Source organism: Bubalus kerabau, chromosome 23 (assembly GCF_029407905.1).
Source record: "Bubalus kerabau isolate K-KA32 ecotype Philippines breed swamp buffalo chromosome 23, PCC_UOA_SB_1v2, whole genome shotgun sequence".
In the NCBI taxonomy this organism is placed as follows: Eukaryota; Metazoa; Chordata; class Mammalia; order Artiodactyla; family Bovidae; genus Bubalus; species Bubalus kerabau.
In genome coordinates, this window is record NC_073646.1 from 29,653,600 (window position 1) to 29,670,369 (window position 16,770).

At 42.1% G+C, this 16,770-nt stretch overlaps 1 protein-coding gene across 5 annotated transcripts in view; it reads left to right on the forward strand.

The window, feature by feature from the left end:
• Positions 1–16,770, forward strand: part of CALN1 (calneuron 1) — a 512,378-nt gene that overhangs the window by 129,797 nt on the left and 365,811 nt on the right. For 3 of the 5 annotated variants that reach the window (XM_055562459.1, XM_055562457.1, XM_055562458.1), the window contains exon 3: positions 14,064–14,184. In XM_055562459.1, coding sequence (XP_055418434.1) covers positions 14,064–14,184 — 121 coding nt within the window. Of the gene's footprint in view, positions 1–6,345; positions 6,513–14,059; positions 14,185–16,770 lie in introns of those variants that run through there. The other 2 variants (XM_055562455.1, XM_055562460.1) reach the window with 2 other exon arrangements.

Here is a 16,770-nt window from a genome sequence, read left to right on the forward strand (position 1 = left end):
GAGCCTGGTAGGCTGTAGTCCACGGGGGTGCTAGGAGTCGGACACGACTGAGCGACTTCACTTTCACTTTTCACGTTCATGCATTGGAGAAGGACATGGCAACCCACTCCAGTGTTCTTGCCTGGAGAATCCCAGGGATGGGGGAGCCTGATGGGCTGCCATCTATGGGGTCACACAGAGTCGGACACGACTGAAGCGACTTAACAGCAGCAGCAGCATACAAATTACACTTCTTGACTACTTAGGAGTTCAACTATTGTTTTCATATTTTTTATGTTTATTTTTATTTATTTATTTTGGCTGCTCTAGGTCTTAGTTGCAGCAGTTGGGATCTTTGATCTTAGCTGCAGCTGGGCTCTTTGACCTATTGCGACATGCAAGATATTTTAGCTGTGGCATGTGAACTCTTAGTTGTAGCATATGGGATGCTACAATATAGGAGTTCCCCTCCCAGGGGTCTAACCTGGGCGCCCTGAATTGGGAGTGCTTAACCAGCAGACCACCGGGGAAACCCCTTATATGTTTTCTTTAGTTATTGTCTTTCCGGTTTCGTGAGGTGTTTGCTTCTGTCCTTTTGGTACTCCCCATTTACCTCATTTTATTTTTGGTGTTTATAATGATTAGAAGTTTATGTTTTTGTAGTGGTAAGGTTCTCAGTCTTTTCCCTTGTAATTTCTTGAGCCATATTTAAACTGTGAATGTCCTTTAACTATAAAAGATGAGTTAAACATTTACATATATTTCACTCTAGGTTTTTGCTTATTTGTTTTTTTCTTGGTCTATTCCTTTTCAATAGTCTGGTGGTTTTGTTTATGTCTGACTGCATTAAATAGAAATTCTAGGGAAGTGTTACTTAATAGCAGAAGTAATGGGCATCTTGCCTTTTTTCTCATTTTAATGGCAATGTGTCTGCAGTGATTTTCAAAGTGAGGTGTGTGAAGTGTTTTTTTGGGGTGTAGGGAGAAAAAAAGACAAAGAAGGGAATTAAGCTTTGCTAATACCGACTGTAGAGAGTGGCACTTACATCTTCAATTGGCCATATGTGTGCCAGTCTGGTGTGCCAGGTGTGATATGTTCAGGAAGGTGGATGTCCCATAAAGGAGGGCATTGCCATAGGACCTTCCCTGTGCACTTGTTACCAGTTACTTGTGACACAAATGCCTGACTAGGGAGATTTAGAGATTATATTAATCAATTTTAACTAGACTAATATCCAGAAAATAAACAAGATATCTGCCAATGAGCCCCAGCTTTTGGATCATCCTGATCATGCAGGCCCAAGTGGATCACAAGGCAAGGGCTGAGTTGGCATTTCCTGTGCTTCCCAGGGAGACCTTCATTAACCACTTTATGGGTTAAAATGATAAGCCATCAGACTGGGCAAAAGTTGACCAAAACAATTAAAAAGCTTCTAAAATACTATCTAAAATGTTGATCTGTATTCACTTTCGTGAATAATGAAACCTGGCCTGGTCTTTGAAATGAGATGGAAAATGATTCTAGATGGCTTTCGTACCACAATAGAGTGTGCAGCTTTTATCAGGGCAAATTTCTTCCAAGAGTTGTCAAACAAAAATCGGAGTCACACACTTTCTGTCATAAACAGGCAAATGGTCTGCATTTGTGATCTCTCCTGAGATGGCAGGATGTCGTCTGCTACATAGACTTAAAGATGACATTTTAACAAAGACTGAGGAAATAAATGCTTTTTAAAGGAAATTCATGCTAGGGAAAGAAGAGTTTTGAGAATGGATGTTTCTGGAAATGTTTCAACCATTACGTGATTTTGTGATTAGAAAAGTATTGTGAGTGTGCTATCTATAAGCTCAAATCTGTGAAGTAAAAAAAAGTGGAGACAGAATTTTGTTAATTTCTTAATCTTCTAAGTGAAGAGATCAAGTATTTTTGGTTAAAAATAAGAAAATGCAACCGCTTTCAATCAGTTTGCAAAATCATCTGTTGACATTAAGGGAGATGAAACTTTACCAGCCAAATATCAGCAAAAATCTTGGCGTGTTTGTGGGATGGATTGAAGAGCAAATATTATGATTTAGTAAATACTAACAATGACATTTTTCTTCCATTTGGATCTGTAAATTTTTCTGAGGTGTATTTTTGGTTATGGCAGAAGTATGGACATACACACAACCCAAAACCGTATCTTCAGATTACTATATAACAAAATGTTATGTCAAGATTTTCAACAAGCATGAATAATATTAAGTCACAGCTTTCCATAAAAATCCAATTTCTGTATTTTGAGAGAAAAAGTGTTCATTTAAGTGGTGTTTTAAATTTATTAGTCTAGAGTTGCACGTAGAATTCTCATATTTCAGACTGCTCTATTCGTGCTTTCTCTGTTTGTTTTAATAAACTTGTCAGAGATTTGTCTGGTTAATTGCTTTTGTTTCAGAGAACCAGCTCTTTTAATTTATCTGTTTTCTAATTTATCTCTTTCATTATTTCTTTTTTCTGTTTTCTTAATTTGTTTTGTTGTTCTCTTTCTAAAAAGTTTGTGTTGAAGACTTATTTAGTGTTTGCATTTTTCTCTTAAGAATACTAAAAAGACCTCACAGTTTATCTGAATGCTACTTTGTTATGCCTAATATGCTTTTTAATAAGAATCATTTCCCTTTTTAAATTTTAAATATAGTCTCTAATTTTAATTTTAATTTAAGCTTTGATATAGGAGTATGTTAAAATTTTCCATTTTAATGGATAAATTCTAGAAGTCAAAGGTCCGGCTTGGTGATTATAGTTAATAACACTGTGTTATATACTTGAGAGCTGCTGAGAGAGTAGATCTTAAATGTTCTCACCACAGAAAAATGGGTAATTATGTGACATGATGGAGGTGTTAGGGAAAGCTGTGGTGGTCATCATTTTGCAACATATAAGGGTATCAACACTTTGTATGGCTTAGACTTACACAATGCTGTATGTTGGTTATAGCTCAATAAAGTTAGAGAAAATATCCATTTTAGCATTTAAAATATTGACTTGTTATTGTTTCTATTTATATTCAATTGTGTCAGACCTGCTTTTGAAGATCTTTATTGAAGCTTGCTTTGTGGTCTTATATTTGATAAATTTTTGTACGTTTTGCAGATATCTGAAAAGTGACCTCTGGGTGGGCAATGGGAACACACACACACACACACACACACACTACATCAGCCTCCATAGAAAAATGTCTACCTCATTCATATCCTCTTTGTTTTTATTTTTTTGTCCTGGTGATTTGCCAAAGGCTTAGAGAGTATCTTTAAAATATTCACCAATTTAATATATCAAAAATGTATTTAAATTATTTTTACTTTATAATGATATGATACATGATACAGAGGTTTGTGACTAATATATGATTATTTTGGATTTTACTCTTTTGAAACATACACTGACCTTCACTATATTTTCAGTGCTTTTTATTTTGAATTGTTTTGCAGTTAGAACTTTCTTTTCTTTGACCTTTGCCTTTAAGTCTTTTCCCATAATTTATTTGGTAAACTTCTCTACTCATTTTACTTTAAGTGACCCTTAAAGGCAGCTGGGGATAGTTTCTCTGTTGGTGGCTGCTTGCTATTGTGAAGGGAGCTGAGTTTCGTCTTGATCCTTTGTGGGTAACCTGTTTTTTCCAACCTGGATGCTCAGAAGAATTTTCCTTATCTTTGAAATTCAAAAATGTTATAAGGATTTCTGGTTCTGTCAGTGTGGTCACTAAGCTCACGTGGATTATTTTCCTGCCATAAATACAGAGATGCAGGATAAAAATATAACAAAAAAGTTAATTCTGTAGCTCAACCAGTTGTGTGCTTGCTTGCGTACAGATTTATCCTTCTCTTTCCTCCTAATTCACTCTGTATAGTAAGGTCCATTCAAGCAAAGTACATTTCCAGATTCCCTGACCAGAGGGAGGTGCTAGCAGGAGGTGAGGAGGTGAAGATGGATTTGCCTTTGACAAATGTCTCCATGGTGCCTCTGTCTCTTAAGGGTTCCTGTCCTTGATCTTTGCAGAGCAGAGCTTTCCCTTGCACCGTCTCAGATCTTATTGGGCATCCTCTACCAGTTCTAGTTCCTCTGGGCACCCCAACTTTGAGGTCCAGGTAATACCACCCTTTCCGTATGTGCCTCCAGACTAGGGGTGGGAATAACTTTCTGCTATTGCTGATCTCTGCTAACCAGGCTCTGGGGGGCTTTGCAGCCCTTCTGCCTGCTTAGTAGGTAGCTCACTGTTTCAAATCCTTTTAATGAATTAGCTGACCTAGGCTCTGTTTTCCTGACTACATTGTTCCTGTTATTTTCACACTAAAATAACCTAGTGTGAAAGAAAGGAAGAGGAGACTCAGAGCCTAAAGATGAAAGAGTAGGGGTGGGTGCTGCTGCAGGGTAAGAACACCCCATAAGACTCTGGCAGTTGGGAGTCTTGATGTCCATGCAGGGAAGAAAGGCGTGGGCTTAAATCCATAGCAGGCAAGAAACAGGAACTGAGACCCTGCTTCTACTGATGGCCGCCCCTCTCGTAAGTGGGGATTAGAGTCAGTCAGCCCACCGCTCAGCAAAGTGGCCAAGAAGCTTGTCTACTAGGAACTGTGGCTGCCAAAGGAAGAGGCACACATGACAAATCAGAACTGCAAACCTGTGCCTGGGGTGGGGGTGGGGGTGTAGTCAACAACTAAACAACCCACGTAGCGCAGGCCTTCCAAGCTAAGGATGAATGGACAAACTGGTCCTCGACTGGTGAAGCCTGGGGGACCAGTGCCATGGGTGTGGATCGCTGCACAGGTGCGGCTCCAGAGGGAGAAAATGACACCCACTGAAGATGCTCCTGCCCACAAAGGGAAATCACACCTGGAAACTGTTTACTGCTAGTGACAGAGAAGCACCAAAAAGAAGATTAGTGCCTTAAGAAACTGAGGTAACAGAATGACATTCCGAAAGAAAATATGAAAAGGACAGAGAATAAAGATTATAATGAAAGATTATGCTCAGTGATAAATAAAAGATGGATTTATAAAAGAAACATTACACTTCTAGAAATGGAAAACATCATGATTTACATGAAAACCAAGCAGACAGGTTAAACTGTAACTGAGTTACAGTTGTAACTGAATTATATTACAACTGAAAAAAAGAATGTGAATGTAAAAATAATTTGAAGATATTGCTTATAACATAGATACACAGATTTTAAAAAATGAAAAATTTAAAAAAATTTTTAAAGAAACTTGGAAGACACAGTATCAGTTAAGGTTTAGTTCAAGGAACAGTAGAGTTCAGGGACTGGGTATTTTAAGAAGGAAGGGATTTAATACAGGGAGTTTGATGCTTACAAAATTGTTGAAGGGCTCAAGGACTGGATTTTGGATGAGTCTCCAGAATGACTCCCAGAATAATTCAGATCAACACTCTAGGAGGCTTACTACCACTGAGACCCCACTGGCATATGCGTCTTGTTCCTAAAACTTCCTCTTGACCCCTCAAAAGCTGGAGGATGAACTTGAAGTTCATCTGAGGATTCAGAAACCATTGCTCTTCTGCCAACACCTTGACCACTCCTTCACAGCCAGGAAACTAGACAGTGGACAGAGGAACACTGTTGCAAGAAAGCGTCATGTTTGCATGACTTTTCTTGCCTGTAGAAACAGCTGGAAATGGTCAGGAAAGAGACCTTCATCCAGTGGTGTGCTGGAGTCAGCTCATACCAGCCCATGAAAGCCCCAACTGGTGAAGCTGGTGTCACTGGTGCCAAGGGTGTGGATCTTGTTAAATGTTCGGGAATCTTATGAGCCAGTTATTAAACATGGCTATGCTTAAAGGCATGATAAGAGAAATCTAAACGTAAATTCTCAGATGAAGTATAGACTTACAATGAAATAAAGAAATGAAATGGCCAAAAACCATATAAAAAGATGCCTGAACTAGCAGTCAAGGAAATCTAGTTAAGAAAAATGAAACGGTCTGCTTATACTCAGTGTCAGCAAGGCTCTGGGGGAAATAGACATGCTGATAGGTTAATGGTGGGTCTGTAAATTGTCACAACTATGATGATGGTTTTAAAAGATGTCTACAAATTCTCTGATACTTCATCTTTCAAAAGATAGAGCCTAATTTCCTTCCCCATGAGTGTGGGCTTCGCTTAGCATCTTGCTTCTAATGAATAGAATGTGTTGAAAGTGACTGTGTGATTTCTGAGACCAGTTCATAAAAGCGCCCTCCTCCTATGTCTTGGAACACCTGCTGGGGGAAGCCAGCCGTCCTGTCATAAGAACACCCAAGCAGCCCTCTGGAGAGTGCCCCGAGGATGTTGTTAACAGCCACGTGAGTGCCGTCCTGGGAGTGGATCCCACAGCTCCAGGCATACCTTCTGATGGTGGTAACCCTGGTCAGTGTCTTAACTGCAACCTCATAAGACCGTCTGAGCCAGAACCACCCAGAGAAGCAATTCCTGATTCCTGACCCATGGAACCTGTGAGATAATAGATATTTGCTGTTTTAAGCCACTAAGTTCAAGGGTAAGTTGTTATATAGCGATAGACAGCTAAGCCGACCACTTTGGAGAGCACTTTGGAAAAATGCTGTAATATTTGATCTAGGTATGAAGGATGGAGAAATTTCCCCAAGTATATGCAAAGATACACATATGAGGATGTTCACTGCAGAATGGTTTTCTTTCAGTTGGATAGTAGATAAATAAATTGCAATATGGAAAGCTATGGCACAGTTAAAAGTAAATTAGGTATGTGTATATGGATTTGGCTAAGTCCCTAAGCTCTAAGATAGATTGAAATGTGCACATTGCAAGAGCATATGTATACTGTGATATTATTTATGTAAATTGAAAGATAGATACAGCAATACTCTGTGTGTGTGTGTGTGTGTGTGTGTGTGTGTATGTGTGTGTGTGTGTATGTTGCTCAGTCATGTCCAAAACTTTGCAGCCCCATGGACTGTAGCCTTCCCAGGCTCCTCTGTCTGTGGAATTCTCCAGGCAAGAATACTAGAGTGGGTTGTCATTTCCTTCTCCAGAGGATCTTTCCAGGGATCGGACCTGGGTCTCCTGCATTGCAGGCAGATTCTTTACCGTCTGAGCCACTGGGAAAGCCCAGAGCAATAATATAATATATTCTATATAATTATACCCAAATGTAGGAAAATTTAAAACCATGAACCAGAAGGATACATTCTGCCTCCTGAATAGGGTTGTTGCAGCAGAGTGAAGGAAGTGGAGAAATACAATAGGTGGGCAGGGCTTCAATATAAGATATTTCTAAAAAGAAATCTAAAGCAAATGAGGATAAATATTAGCCCATATTCAGTCTGGGTGGTGGGGCCATGGCTCATTATATTATTTGCTGCATAGTCTGTTTATTTGAGATATTCTTTGTTGCCATTAATGTAGATTTTCTGCTACTATTTTTGGATTTCTCCTTTGCTTTGCAAAGACCTGCACCTTTTCCAAATCAGCTTGCCTCTTAGCAAGCTGTCTTTTCTTTTTGACTTGATATCTCCTCACTGTACTCAGATTTCCTCATGAATTTGCGTTCTTATTCTTATTTCACAGGCACCCTGCTTTCTTATTTTTAAGGATGTAACCAGAAACTTATTGTCTTCTTTCTTGTATCATACTGTTGTTGACAATCTGCTTTTGGCTGTACATCTTCTTGAAAGTGCTTCCTCCTCTAATGATGCAGAACTTTTATTTAGCCCCTCACGTTGGTGTTTTCTGCTTATTCATTCCTGTCTGATTTGAACTCTGTCTAAACCCTCCTTGCCAATTGGCCTGCCCCTGCAGGATCTTTATAAGAGAACACAATTGTTTTGTAAGTACTTAGCCAAACGCTCTGCTGGCATCCATCTAGTGCATCTTTGCTGGAATGAGAAGGGATCTTCTTGTCCCTGTAACTTAACTCTTGGACTCTGAGGAGGAGACATGCATTTCTAGGGTATCTGAGGTTTTCTGCAGTTCTTCCCTAATCAAAAGCAATATGGGAAAAGCCTACAGCAAATCTCACATCTTCACGTGCAGGGCCCATGCCTCAGACCCTGCTGTTCCTAGCCGTGTTGCAGACTGGGAGGGATGATCCCTGCCTAGCCATAGGCCGGGGATTGTTGCTTCCCAGTGGTGCTAAAGACCGAAGGAACTGATCCAGACTCCTTTAAAAAAGCAGTTCCAGCATGGTCAGTTTGAGAAGCACTTCTCTCTAAACTACTTTAAGTTGCACTTTGAGAAAATTTTGGAAAGAAGTTCAGGTGGATTTCTCTAGATGTCTTTCTTCTTCTCTCTCTATAGCCCATTACCAGTAATTGATGAAACAAAGTAGTTTAGAGAGAATTACTTCTCAAACTAAACTATTTGTGGGGAGGGACTAGTGTTTTGTCTTTTTTGTTTGTTTTTTTCCCATTTTTTGTTTAACACCTCCATCCTTGGCAGACTGATTTTTGTAAAATGCAGAAAGCATGAATTAGTGGAAAAATAAAGTAAAAAAACCAGAGATATAAGAAAAAATCAAGTCCACTGTTCACATGCTTAGGTATTTGGACAATGCTCCAAATTGGTATAAAAATTTCAAAGCTTTCATTCAATTCTTGTCCTTATCTCATTGCAGACAAGCAGCAAATAATATTCAGTTGGCAATGGTCCACACACTACACTCTGAGTAGTGCTGCTTCAGAGGCCCTGCAGAATTATGTCCTGGAATACTCTTTATCCAGAATAATAATATCAGCCTACAGCAATGTGCCTGGGTCTTTGGTACCGCAGAGAAAAAAAAAAAGAAAGTTATATTACTCCACGTTTTTTCAGAGAAATATAACCAATAGAATATATATATATATACATATACATATATATACACATAGAAAAAAGTTGATTGTAAGGAATTGCTCTGGTGAGCCAGAGACCCAGGAGAGTTGTTGGTGTAAGCTCCAGCCTGAGCCCAAGTCAAAAGGCAGGAGAAGACCAGTGTCTTAGCTCAAACAGTTCAGACAGAAAGAACAAGTTTTCCTTTACTTTTCCTTTCTGTTCTATTCAGACCTCTAACAGATTGGATCAGGCCCAACCACCTTGGGGAGGGCAGTCTTCTTTATTCAGACTGCCAATTTAAATGTTAATCTCACCCCAAAACACTCTCACAGACATACCCAGAATAATGTTTAACCAAGTATCTGGGCACCCTGTGATCCAGTCAAGGTGACAGAAAACTGTCGCTGAAGAGCATCATCTCAAGGCAAGGGGAGTGAGCCTCTTTGGTTTGTTACTTTGCCCAGAAGTGTACCAGTTCCTCAATCCTGAAAACAGGAACTTCTTTTGTTTTTAGCCTCCTGACAACTCATCTTTGGTATGACCATGGAGCCTGGTGGTACCCAGGAAATAGACTCTTTTTCATCGCTGGTGCTTTTCATTCAAATAGCCCCCTCCTCCTGATACAGTCAGGCTTCCCTGGTGGCTCAGATTGTAAAGAATCTGCCTGCAATATGGGATACCTGGGTTCACTCTCTGGATCAGGAAGATACCCTGGAGAAGAGAATGGCAACCCACTCCAGTATTCTTGCCTGGGGAACCCCATGGACAGAGGAGCCTGGTGGGCTGCAGTCGATGAGGTTACAAAGAATCGGACATGACTGAGCGACTAAGCAGGAGCAGAGCCTGATACAGTCAGTTGCTTGCTGACACGGCTCAGTGCTGGGGCCCCTGGTGCTCTGTTGTATACACACTGAATTGCTTGGCACATCCATGGCATGCAATGCCAGCCAGCTTCTCTCTGAAACTCACCCTTGGCCAGGTTCTTCCTGATCCTCCTTCAAAAACCAGCGTGTTTTATCTTCTACCTGACATATCATGACCTTCTTCTGCCCCACATCCCACTTCATGTAATCCTTAGCAAATAATTACTGATGATATTTATTGAGAACATTTCTGATGCTAAGTCAAGTGCTTTCTGTATCTTATCTTATTTCATGGTTACAAAAATCCTATGCAGTACATGTCAAACCCCCAGTTTTACAGAGGAGAAGGCTGAGGCTTACAGAGGTTAATTTATTTACCAACATGGCTAATCAGTGCAGAGCTAGGATTTAAATCTAACACTGCTTTTGACCAGATAGTCGTGTTTCGTAGCCAGGAAACTACGAATTCACAGAAAATACAGAAAAAAATGTTCACATGATAAACAGTCACTTAATAGTTCTCAATGAGTAAAATAACTATTTAAATGTATATATAAGGACCCATCTCTAAGCTTTAGTTCAGGACCACGTCTGTCTTTGCTGATGAACTGATATGTTTCCCTTCCATAGCCAAACAGAGAACCTTAAAAGCCTGGATTTCCCCAGGTGGCTTGGGGTGAAATTTAGTCTTTAATTGCAGCGGCTGTTTTTAGCTTACTTGGGATAATGTTCTTCCCTTTCTCGAACATGACTTTATTTATCTCTACGGATGGCTCAATTGCACGTGTTTCCTTTCCCACTAGACTTTGAGCGTTTTGGGTGAATGAACTGAATATGTATCTAATTTTGTAGACTGCTTTTTCCAGAAGCAAATTATGTTGGTTTATCGAGTGGGACTCAGTTGCGACCAGTTTTCTCTGCAGAATACTCAGCATTTATTCTGTAGCTGAATGTGGCTTGGACACATGTGTTTGAGTATAACCTTGTTACAGCAGCTGTAAAAATGCGTGTGGTGGGGCCAGAGCTTCAGACAACCAAGTAGAAGGTGATCATGGGAAGAGGTTTACAAAATGCTGAGACACTGGAGTCATGAGCGGTGGCGTGGGAAGAAATGCTTTCCGTGCCTTACTGACCTCAGTGGGGCCTCCTTCCAGGTGGCAAAATTAGAGATCAGTGTGGGTGCTTTCCCATGTTTATGAAGGATTTAAACGATGGTTAAAACAACAGATTGACTGGGTCCTGGGGCCAGTGCTGAGAGGGTTGCTGAAACCACACAGGAAATGTTAGCCAGTATGGATATATCACTCCCAGGACCATGGGACTCAGTCTAGGCTGAAATGACCACGGTGGCACATGGTGCCCCAAATCAGGGCTAGCCATAGGAAAGGGAGAGTGGCCCTACTTTGTGCGTCTGATTCTCATCTTTAAACCTGTTTGGTCTGGAATTTAACTTTGAGAAAAGAGGTGATGGTAATTGAAGTTGTCTTCCGAAGAAAGATTCTTTAAAAAACTTTTTTGTTATTTTTATTATTTTTAAATTTTATTTTATTTATTTGGTTGCACTGGGTCTTCATTGTGGCATGCAGGATCTTTTGTTGTGGCATGTGGGATCTAGTTCTAGATCCACCCTGGTCAGGATGGAACCCAGACCCCCTGCATTGGGAGCTCAGTGTCTTAGCCACTGGACCACCAGGGAAGTCACCCAAAGAAAGATTCTTGCCCGTTTATGTATAAGGATAGATTTGGCTGGGAGGGGAAAATTCTGACTTATAATTAGCTGGAGATGTGCCCCTTACAATTGTCAAAGGCTTGCATACTCTGTGATTCCCTCCTGTCACTTGCGATCGGCCCATTGATGGAGGGATGTTAGCAGTGGAAAGAGTTAAGGGTGCATTGGAGGCTGGTGGCTGGCTCCAGCCTCAGCCATGTGTCTGTTTTACTTTTCAGGGCCCTGAACATTTGTGAGAATCGTCCCAGGTGTTATGATGAGAGAAAAGTACCTTTGATAGAAATAGAGAAATCAGGAAGTGTGGCCTATTTTTTAGGAAGATAATTAATTCATTTTTCGACATCTTAAGTTTGAAATGAGGGTTTGACATCCGGGTGGAAATGTCTGGTGGAGAGCTAAGGTTGCTTAGTTGAAAGAGAGCTTAGGAGGCTTGTGTTCTAGAATGGATTCTTCCACTCACCGGCTTCCTGCTCTTGGTCAAGCCCTGTAGCTCTTAGGAGTCTCATGGGTTGATCTCTAAGTCAGTAGCTCTCAGTCCATCCAGGAGTATGCTGGAGTGGGCTCTAGTCAGGAGGGAGAGAGAGGAAGGGGCATCCTGCCGGCCTGTCACTCAGGCCTGTAGTGTCGCAGGGAAAAGAAGACAGTACCCTCCCCCCACAGCATCCATCACCAGGGACAGTTGATTGTCATGAGTGTGACTTGAGGGACACAAGGTTTGGGAGCCCGGAAGCCCTGAACAGTCATCCCCAGAGACTGGCCTTCTGTTGGCTGTCTCTCTCTGTAATTCACACCTTGTTGCTCAGCAGTGCCTTAAGGGGCTGTTAGGACCACTCTGGCTTAACACACAGATGCAAATTTTAATGCCCAGAGGGACTCTACAAGGGACTCACTTGGAGAATGATTGGTGTGTGGGAGACAACACAGGGGCCATTTCTCTCCCACAGAACCCCTGGCAAGGGAGGCCTCAACCTCTGCTTGCATGCCCCCAGTGGTGGGAAGATTACCCCTTCCTGTGCCCCTGTTCACCTTTCTGGAGCTCTGTTAAAACGGTGTCCTCTACCTGCACCCGGGAATTGACTCCTGCTCTTTCCTGCCTGTTCCCTAATTCTACCCAGAGGCTTCTCTATCCTCTTAGCCCCCTTTGCAGATGGGGAAGCAGAACCAGATATGCCCCATGACTCACTCACTATAACAGAACCTGCTCTTTCTGCTATGGGGAAACCCAACTTTCTCTCTCTCTCTTCTCTTTTTCATATTCTTATCCATTATGGTTTATTACAGGATATTGAACATAATTCCCTGTGTTACACAGTAGGACTTTTTATGTATTCTAAATGTAGTAGCTTGCATCTACCCCCCCAAACTCCCAGGAAAACTCTTCCCTGCTTCCCCTACCCCTTGGCAACTACAGTCTGTTCTTGTGTCTGCGAGTCTGTTTTGTAAATAAGTTCATCTGTGTTGTATTTTAGATCCACATATGTGATATCGTTTGCTTCTTGTCTTTCTCTGTCTTCACTTACTTTGGTAATCGCTAGGTCCATCCATGTTGTTGCAAATAGCATTATTCCATTCTTTTTAATGGCTGAGTAGTATTCCATTGTGTGTGTGTATATCTCTCACATCTTTACCCGTTCATCTGTTGATGGCTATTTAGGTTGTCTCCATGTCTCAGCTGTTGTGAATAGTGCCACTGTAAACAGGCGTGCGTGTATCTTCTTGAATTAGAGTTTTGTTTGCATATGTGCCCAGGAGTGGGATTGCTGGATCATTTGGCAACTCTGTTTTTAGCTGTATGAGGAACCTCCATGCTGTGAGAGACCAACTTTCTAACTGTATCTCTCGTCCCTCCCTTTCACCTTAGTCTGGAGCCTCTGGCCCCCTTGCACTGGTGGGAACTTCACACCCCCAGGGGTAGCGCTCTGGGCCGAGGATCCCGGAGGGTTTGTTAGTCTGGTCTAAGGGGATGCTTTCACTTCCTGTGGGAGTCCTGGAAGCTGCTTCATTCTGAGACACCTTGAGATGCTGCCCACCTTTCCAGCAGGTCAGGTGTGATTGGCATCTCAGAGGGCTGTGCTCATGAGCCACTCGTGCTAATAGGCGCAGGGCCGCTTCTTAGAGGTGCAGGCTGCTGCCTGTGTTCGCTCAGAGCCTGGCACGTCTGACCTGCTTTGAGTGCAGGATAAGTGCAATACCTGCTTTACTTGGGGAAAATGAAACACTTGGATTTCTATACAGTCATAGCTAAGACATCTGGTCCCTGGATACACTCACATTTCTAGGGTGTTCAATCCTTTCTTATGAGGACAGAGAAAGTGTTTATCAGGCCAGAGAAAGGAGCGAGTGCATCCTTGTTTGCATAGAGAGACAGCTGGTTGATGCCAGGGTATCCCACAGTCTGCCAGAACCCCATGGCTTAAGTTCATTATTAAATGGGGAAAAGGAAGTAAGATGTACAGTGAAGGAAAGGGTAGAATTTGGGGGCATTTGGGAATTGTTCTGGCCAGGGGGACCCTGGTACTCTCTGACTTTCCCTCTACCAATGTTACTGTTATTTAAAAAAATACCCCTGGCCATCCAAACACCGGGATGGTCCTTCAGGAAGGAAAAGAGGAATGGATGATGATGTCTTTCTCTCCCCCTCTACCTCCCGTCTCTTGTGAGCAGGGAGAAGATGCCTTTTCACCATGTGACCGCTGGCCTGTTGTACAAGGGGAATTACCTCAACCGATCTCTCTCTGCTGGCAGCGACAGCGAGCAGCTGGCTAACATCTCCGTGGAGGAGTTGGACGGTAAGGAGCCCGCCCAGCCTGGGAGGTTAACCACCCAAGGGAGCCATCTGGGGCTGTCATGCATCTAAGACCCTGGCCATCAGTTGTGGCCAGGTCTAACCATGATGCGGCAGGAACAAGTTCAGAGATCACTTTTGCCCAGACGACTTCTTTGTGTGAGATGGACCTGGTGCCCTGAAAAATCTATGGTGAATGTTTTGGTTCCTTTGGATACCAACTGGGGAGACAGCCTTCAGCTCCCCACATGTTATTTTCCAGTTGATGGAATCTTGATCACCGATAGTGTGGCCCTGTTTCCCTCTTGTCCACGATGGGGCCCAGCTGTTGGGGAGATTGTAGCCCTGTTAATGGCCGTCTGTTGACTTGAGGCCTTTGAATGGTGCTTTGAATCTTGTCCAGATCAGAATCATTTGAAATCTGTGTCCAGGTGGAAATAGCCAGCAATTATTTTGATTGCCTCTGTAACAGTGTAACCCTGCCTTAGGGTTGGGAAGGAACCAGAGAACATGGTGACTGAATTCATCCTGGGACAGTGCCCCCTCTGTAGCCTGGTGAAATCAACTCCTTAATTAAAAAATTAAAATGAGGAAGACAGAGGTTTTTTTTTTTAGGATAGAGAATTAGGTTGATTCGGCCAGATGTTTGCCTAGGTACTACATCTGCTGAGGCCAAGCCAGATCGGTTTCCCGTCTTGTTTTGGAATGCTGTGTTCCTGGTAACACACTGTTTTAAAACAAGAAGTTGAAATTTACTTTCTAAAATAGGGAAGTTAAAATTACCTCAGATGGCCCGTATCTTTGCTTTTAAGTGTAATAGTCTGAACCAGTGCGCTTTCTCTTGGCACATTTCTTCCAAGGGAAAGGTGGGGAGTTTCGGTTCCGGGCCAGGAAAGCCAAACTTGCTTCACAGTTGATCAGCAGGAGATGCAACAAGCAAGGACAGGGACATAGGATAGCTTTCTTGCTCTCGCCCATGTTGTTTGCTTACTTCTCGACAGTCATACCACGTTTTATTACACTTTGCCTTATAGCACTTCTCAGATACTGCAGTTTTTTATTGTTTTTTTTTTTTTAAACAAATCTAAGGTTTGTGGCAATACTACATTGTAAGATGCTGGTTAACATTTTTTATTGCTAAAATGGTTTTTAATTAAGGTACGTACACTGTTTGGACATAATGCTATTGCACACTTAATAAACTACACAATGTAGTATAAACACAACTTTTTAAAAAAGGATATTTTATTTTATTTATTTGGCCGCTCCATGTGGCCTATGAGATCTGAGTTCCCCAGCCAGAGATTGAACCCATGCCTCCTGCAGTGGAAGCTTGGAGTCTTAACCACTGGACCACCAGAGAAGTCCATAAACATAACTTTTTCATGCACTGGGAAGCTAAATGATTCAGTGATTCCCTTCATCATGATATTAATATAAACTTTATTGTAATGGCCTTGAACTGAACTCATGGTATCTCCCAGGCCTCCCTGTAGAGGCTTGCTTATTTCCATGATGAAGCAGTGAAGCTCAGGGCCCAATGGGCTGGGTTTAGGGAGAGGCTAGAGGGGGTCAGAGGAAGGGGGAGTGATGTGGCCAGAGCCAGGCTCCTCAGGCCCAGCAGTTGCTCACTGTGGTCCAGACAGACTGAGGGCCAGAGAGGAAAGCTGTGCCTGCATATCTCCTTGCCTTTAGTTGGCTAGAGGATATTCAGACAAGGACTTGGAAGCAAAAAATAGAGCCCTGACTGCCTCCAAAAGGAGCCCATCCTGATGGCCACAAAGAAGACTGAGGCTGAGCTGTGGGTGTTTGGCAGGTGAAGTGAGGCCCGGTCTTCCTTGTGTCCTGAGCAGGGGTCTGCTCCAGTGGGGAGGTGGGCAGTGGTGCATTGATTCGGGGGGTGGGGTGCTGGTGTTTGTTTGAGTAGGTTCCCCCTGTTCAGTCATCAGTTTGCAGGAGGGACCAAGAGCCTCCTGTGTATTTAGGCCCATGGAGCAGAAGCCATGAGAACTGGGCCAAAAGTCTATGTGTTTCAAGCAACTCTCTCTCTCTCTTTTTAAAGTATAGTTGATTTACAATGTTGTATTAGTTTCAGGTATACAGTAAAGTGAGTCACTTATACATACGTATGTATCTATTTTTAAATATTCTTTTCCTTATAAGTTATTACAAAATATCAAATATAGTTCCCTGTGCTATAGAGTGGGTCCTTGTTGTCTATCTGTTTTATATATTGTTGTTTAGTCTCTCAAGTCATGTCTGACTCTTTTGTGACCCATGGACTGTAGCCCGCCAGGCTCCTCTGTCTATGGGATTTCCCAGGTGAGAATACTGGAGTGGGTTGCCATTTGTAGTGTGTATGTGTGTTAATCTCAAACTCTTAATTTGCCCCTCCCCTACCTTTCCCGTTTGGTAACCAGTTTGTTTTCTATGTCTGGGTCTGTCTCTGTTTTATATATAAGTTCATTTGTATCATGGTTTTATTTCACATGTAGGTGATATCATATGATACTTGTCTTTGGCTTACTTTGCTTAGCATCCATGTTGCTTCAAATGGCATTATGTCATTCTTTTTTATGACTAATATATT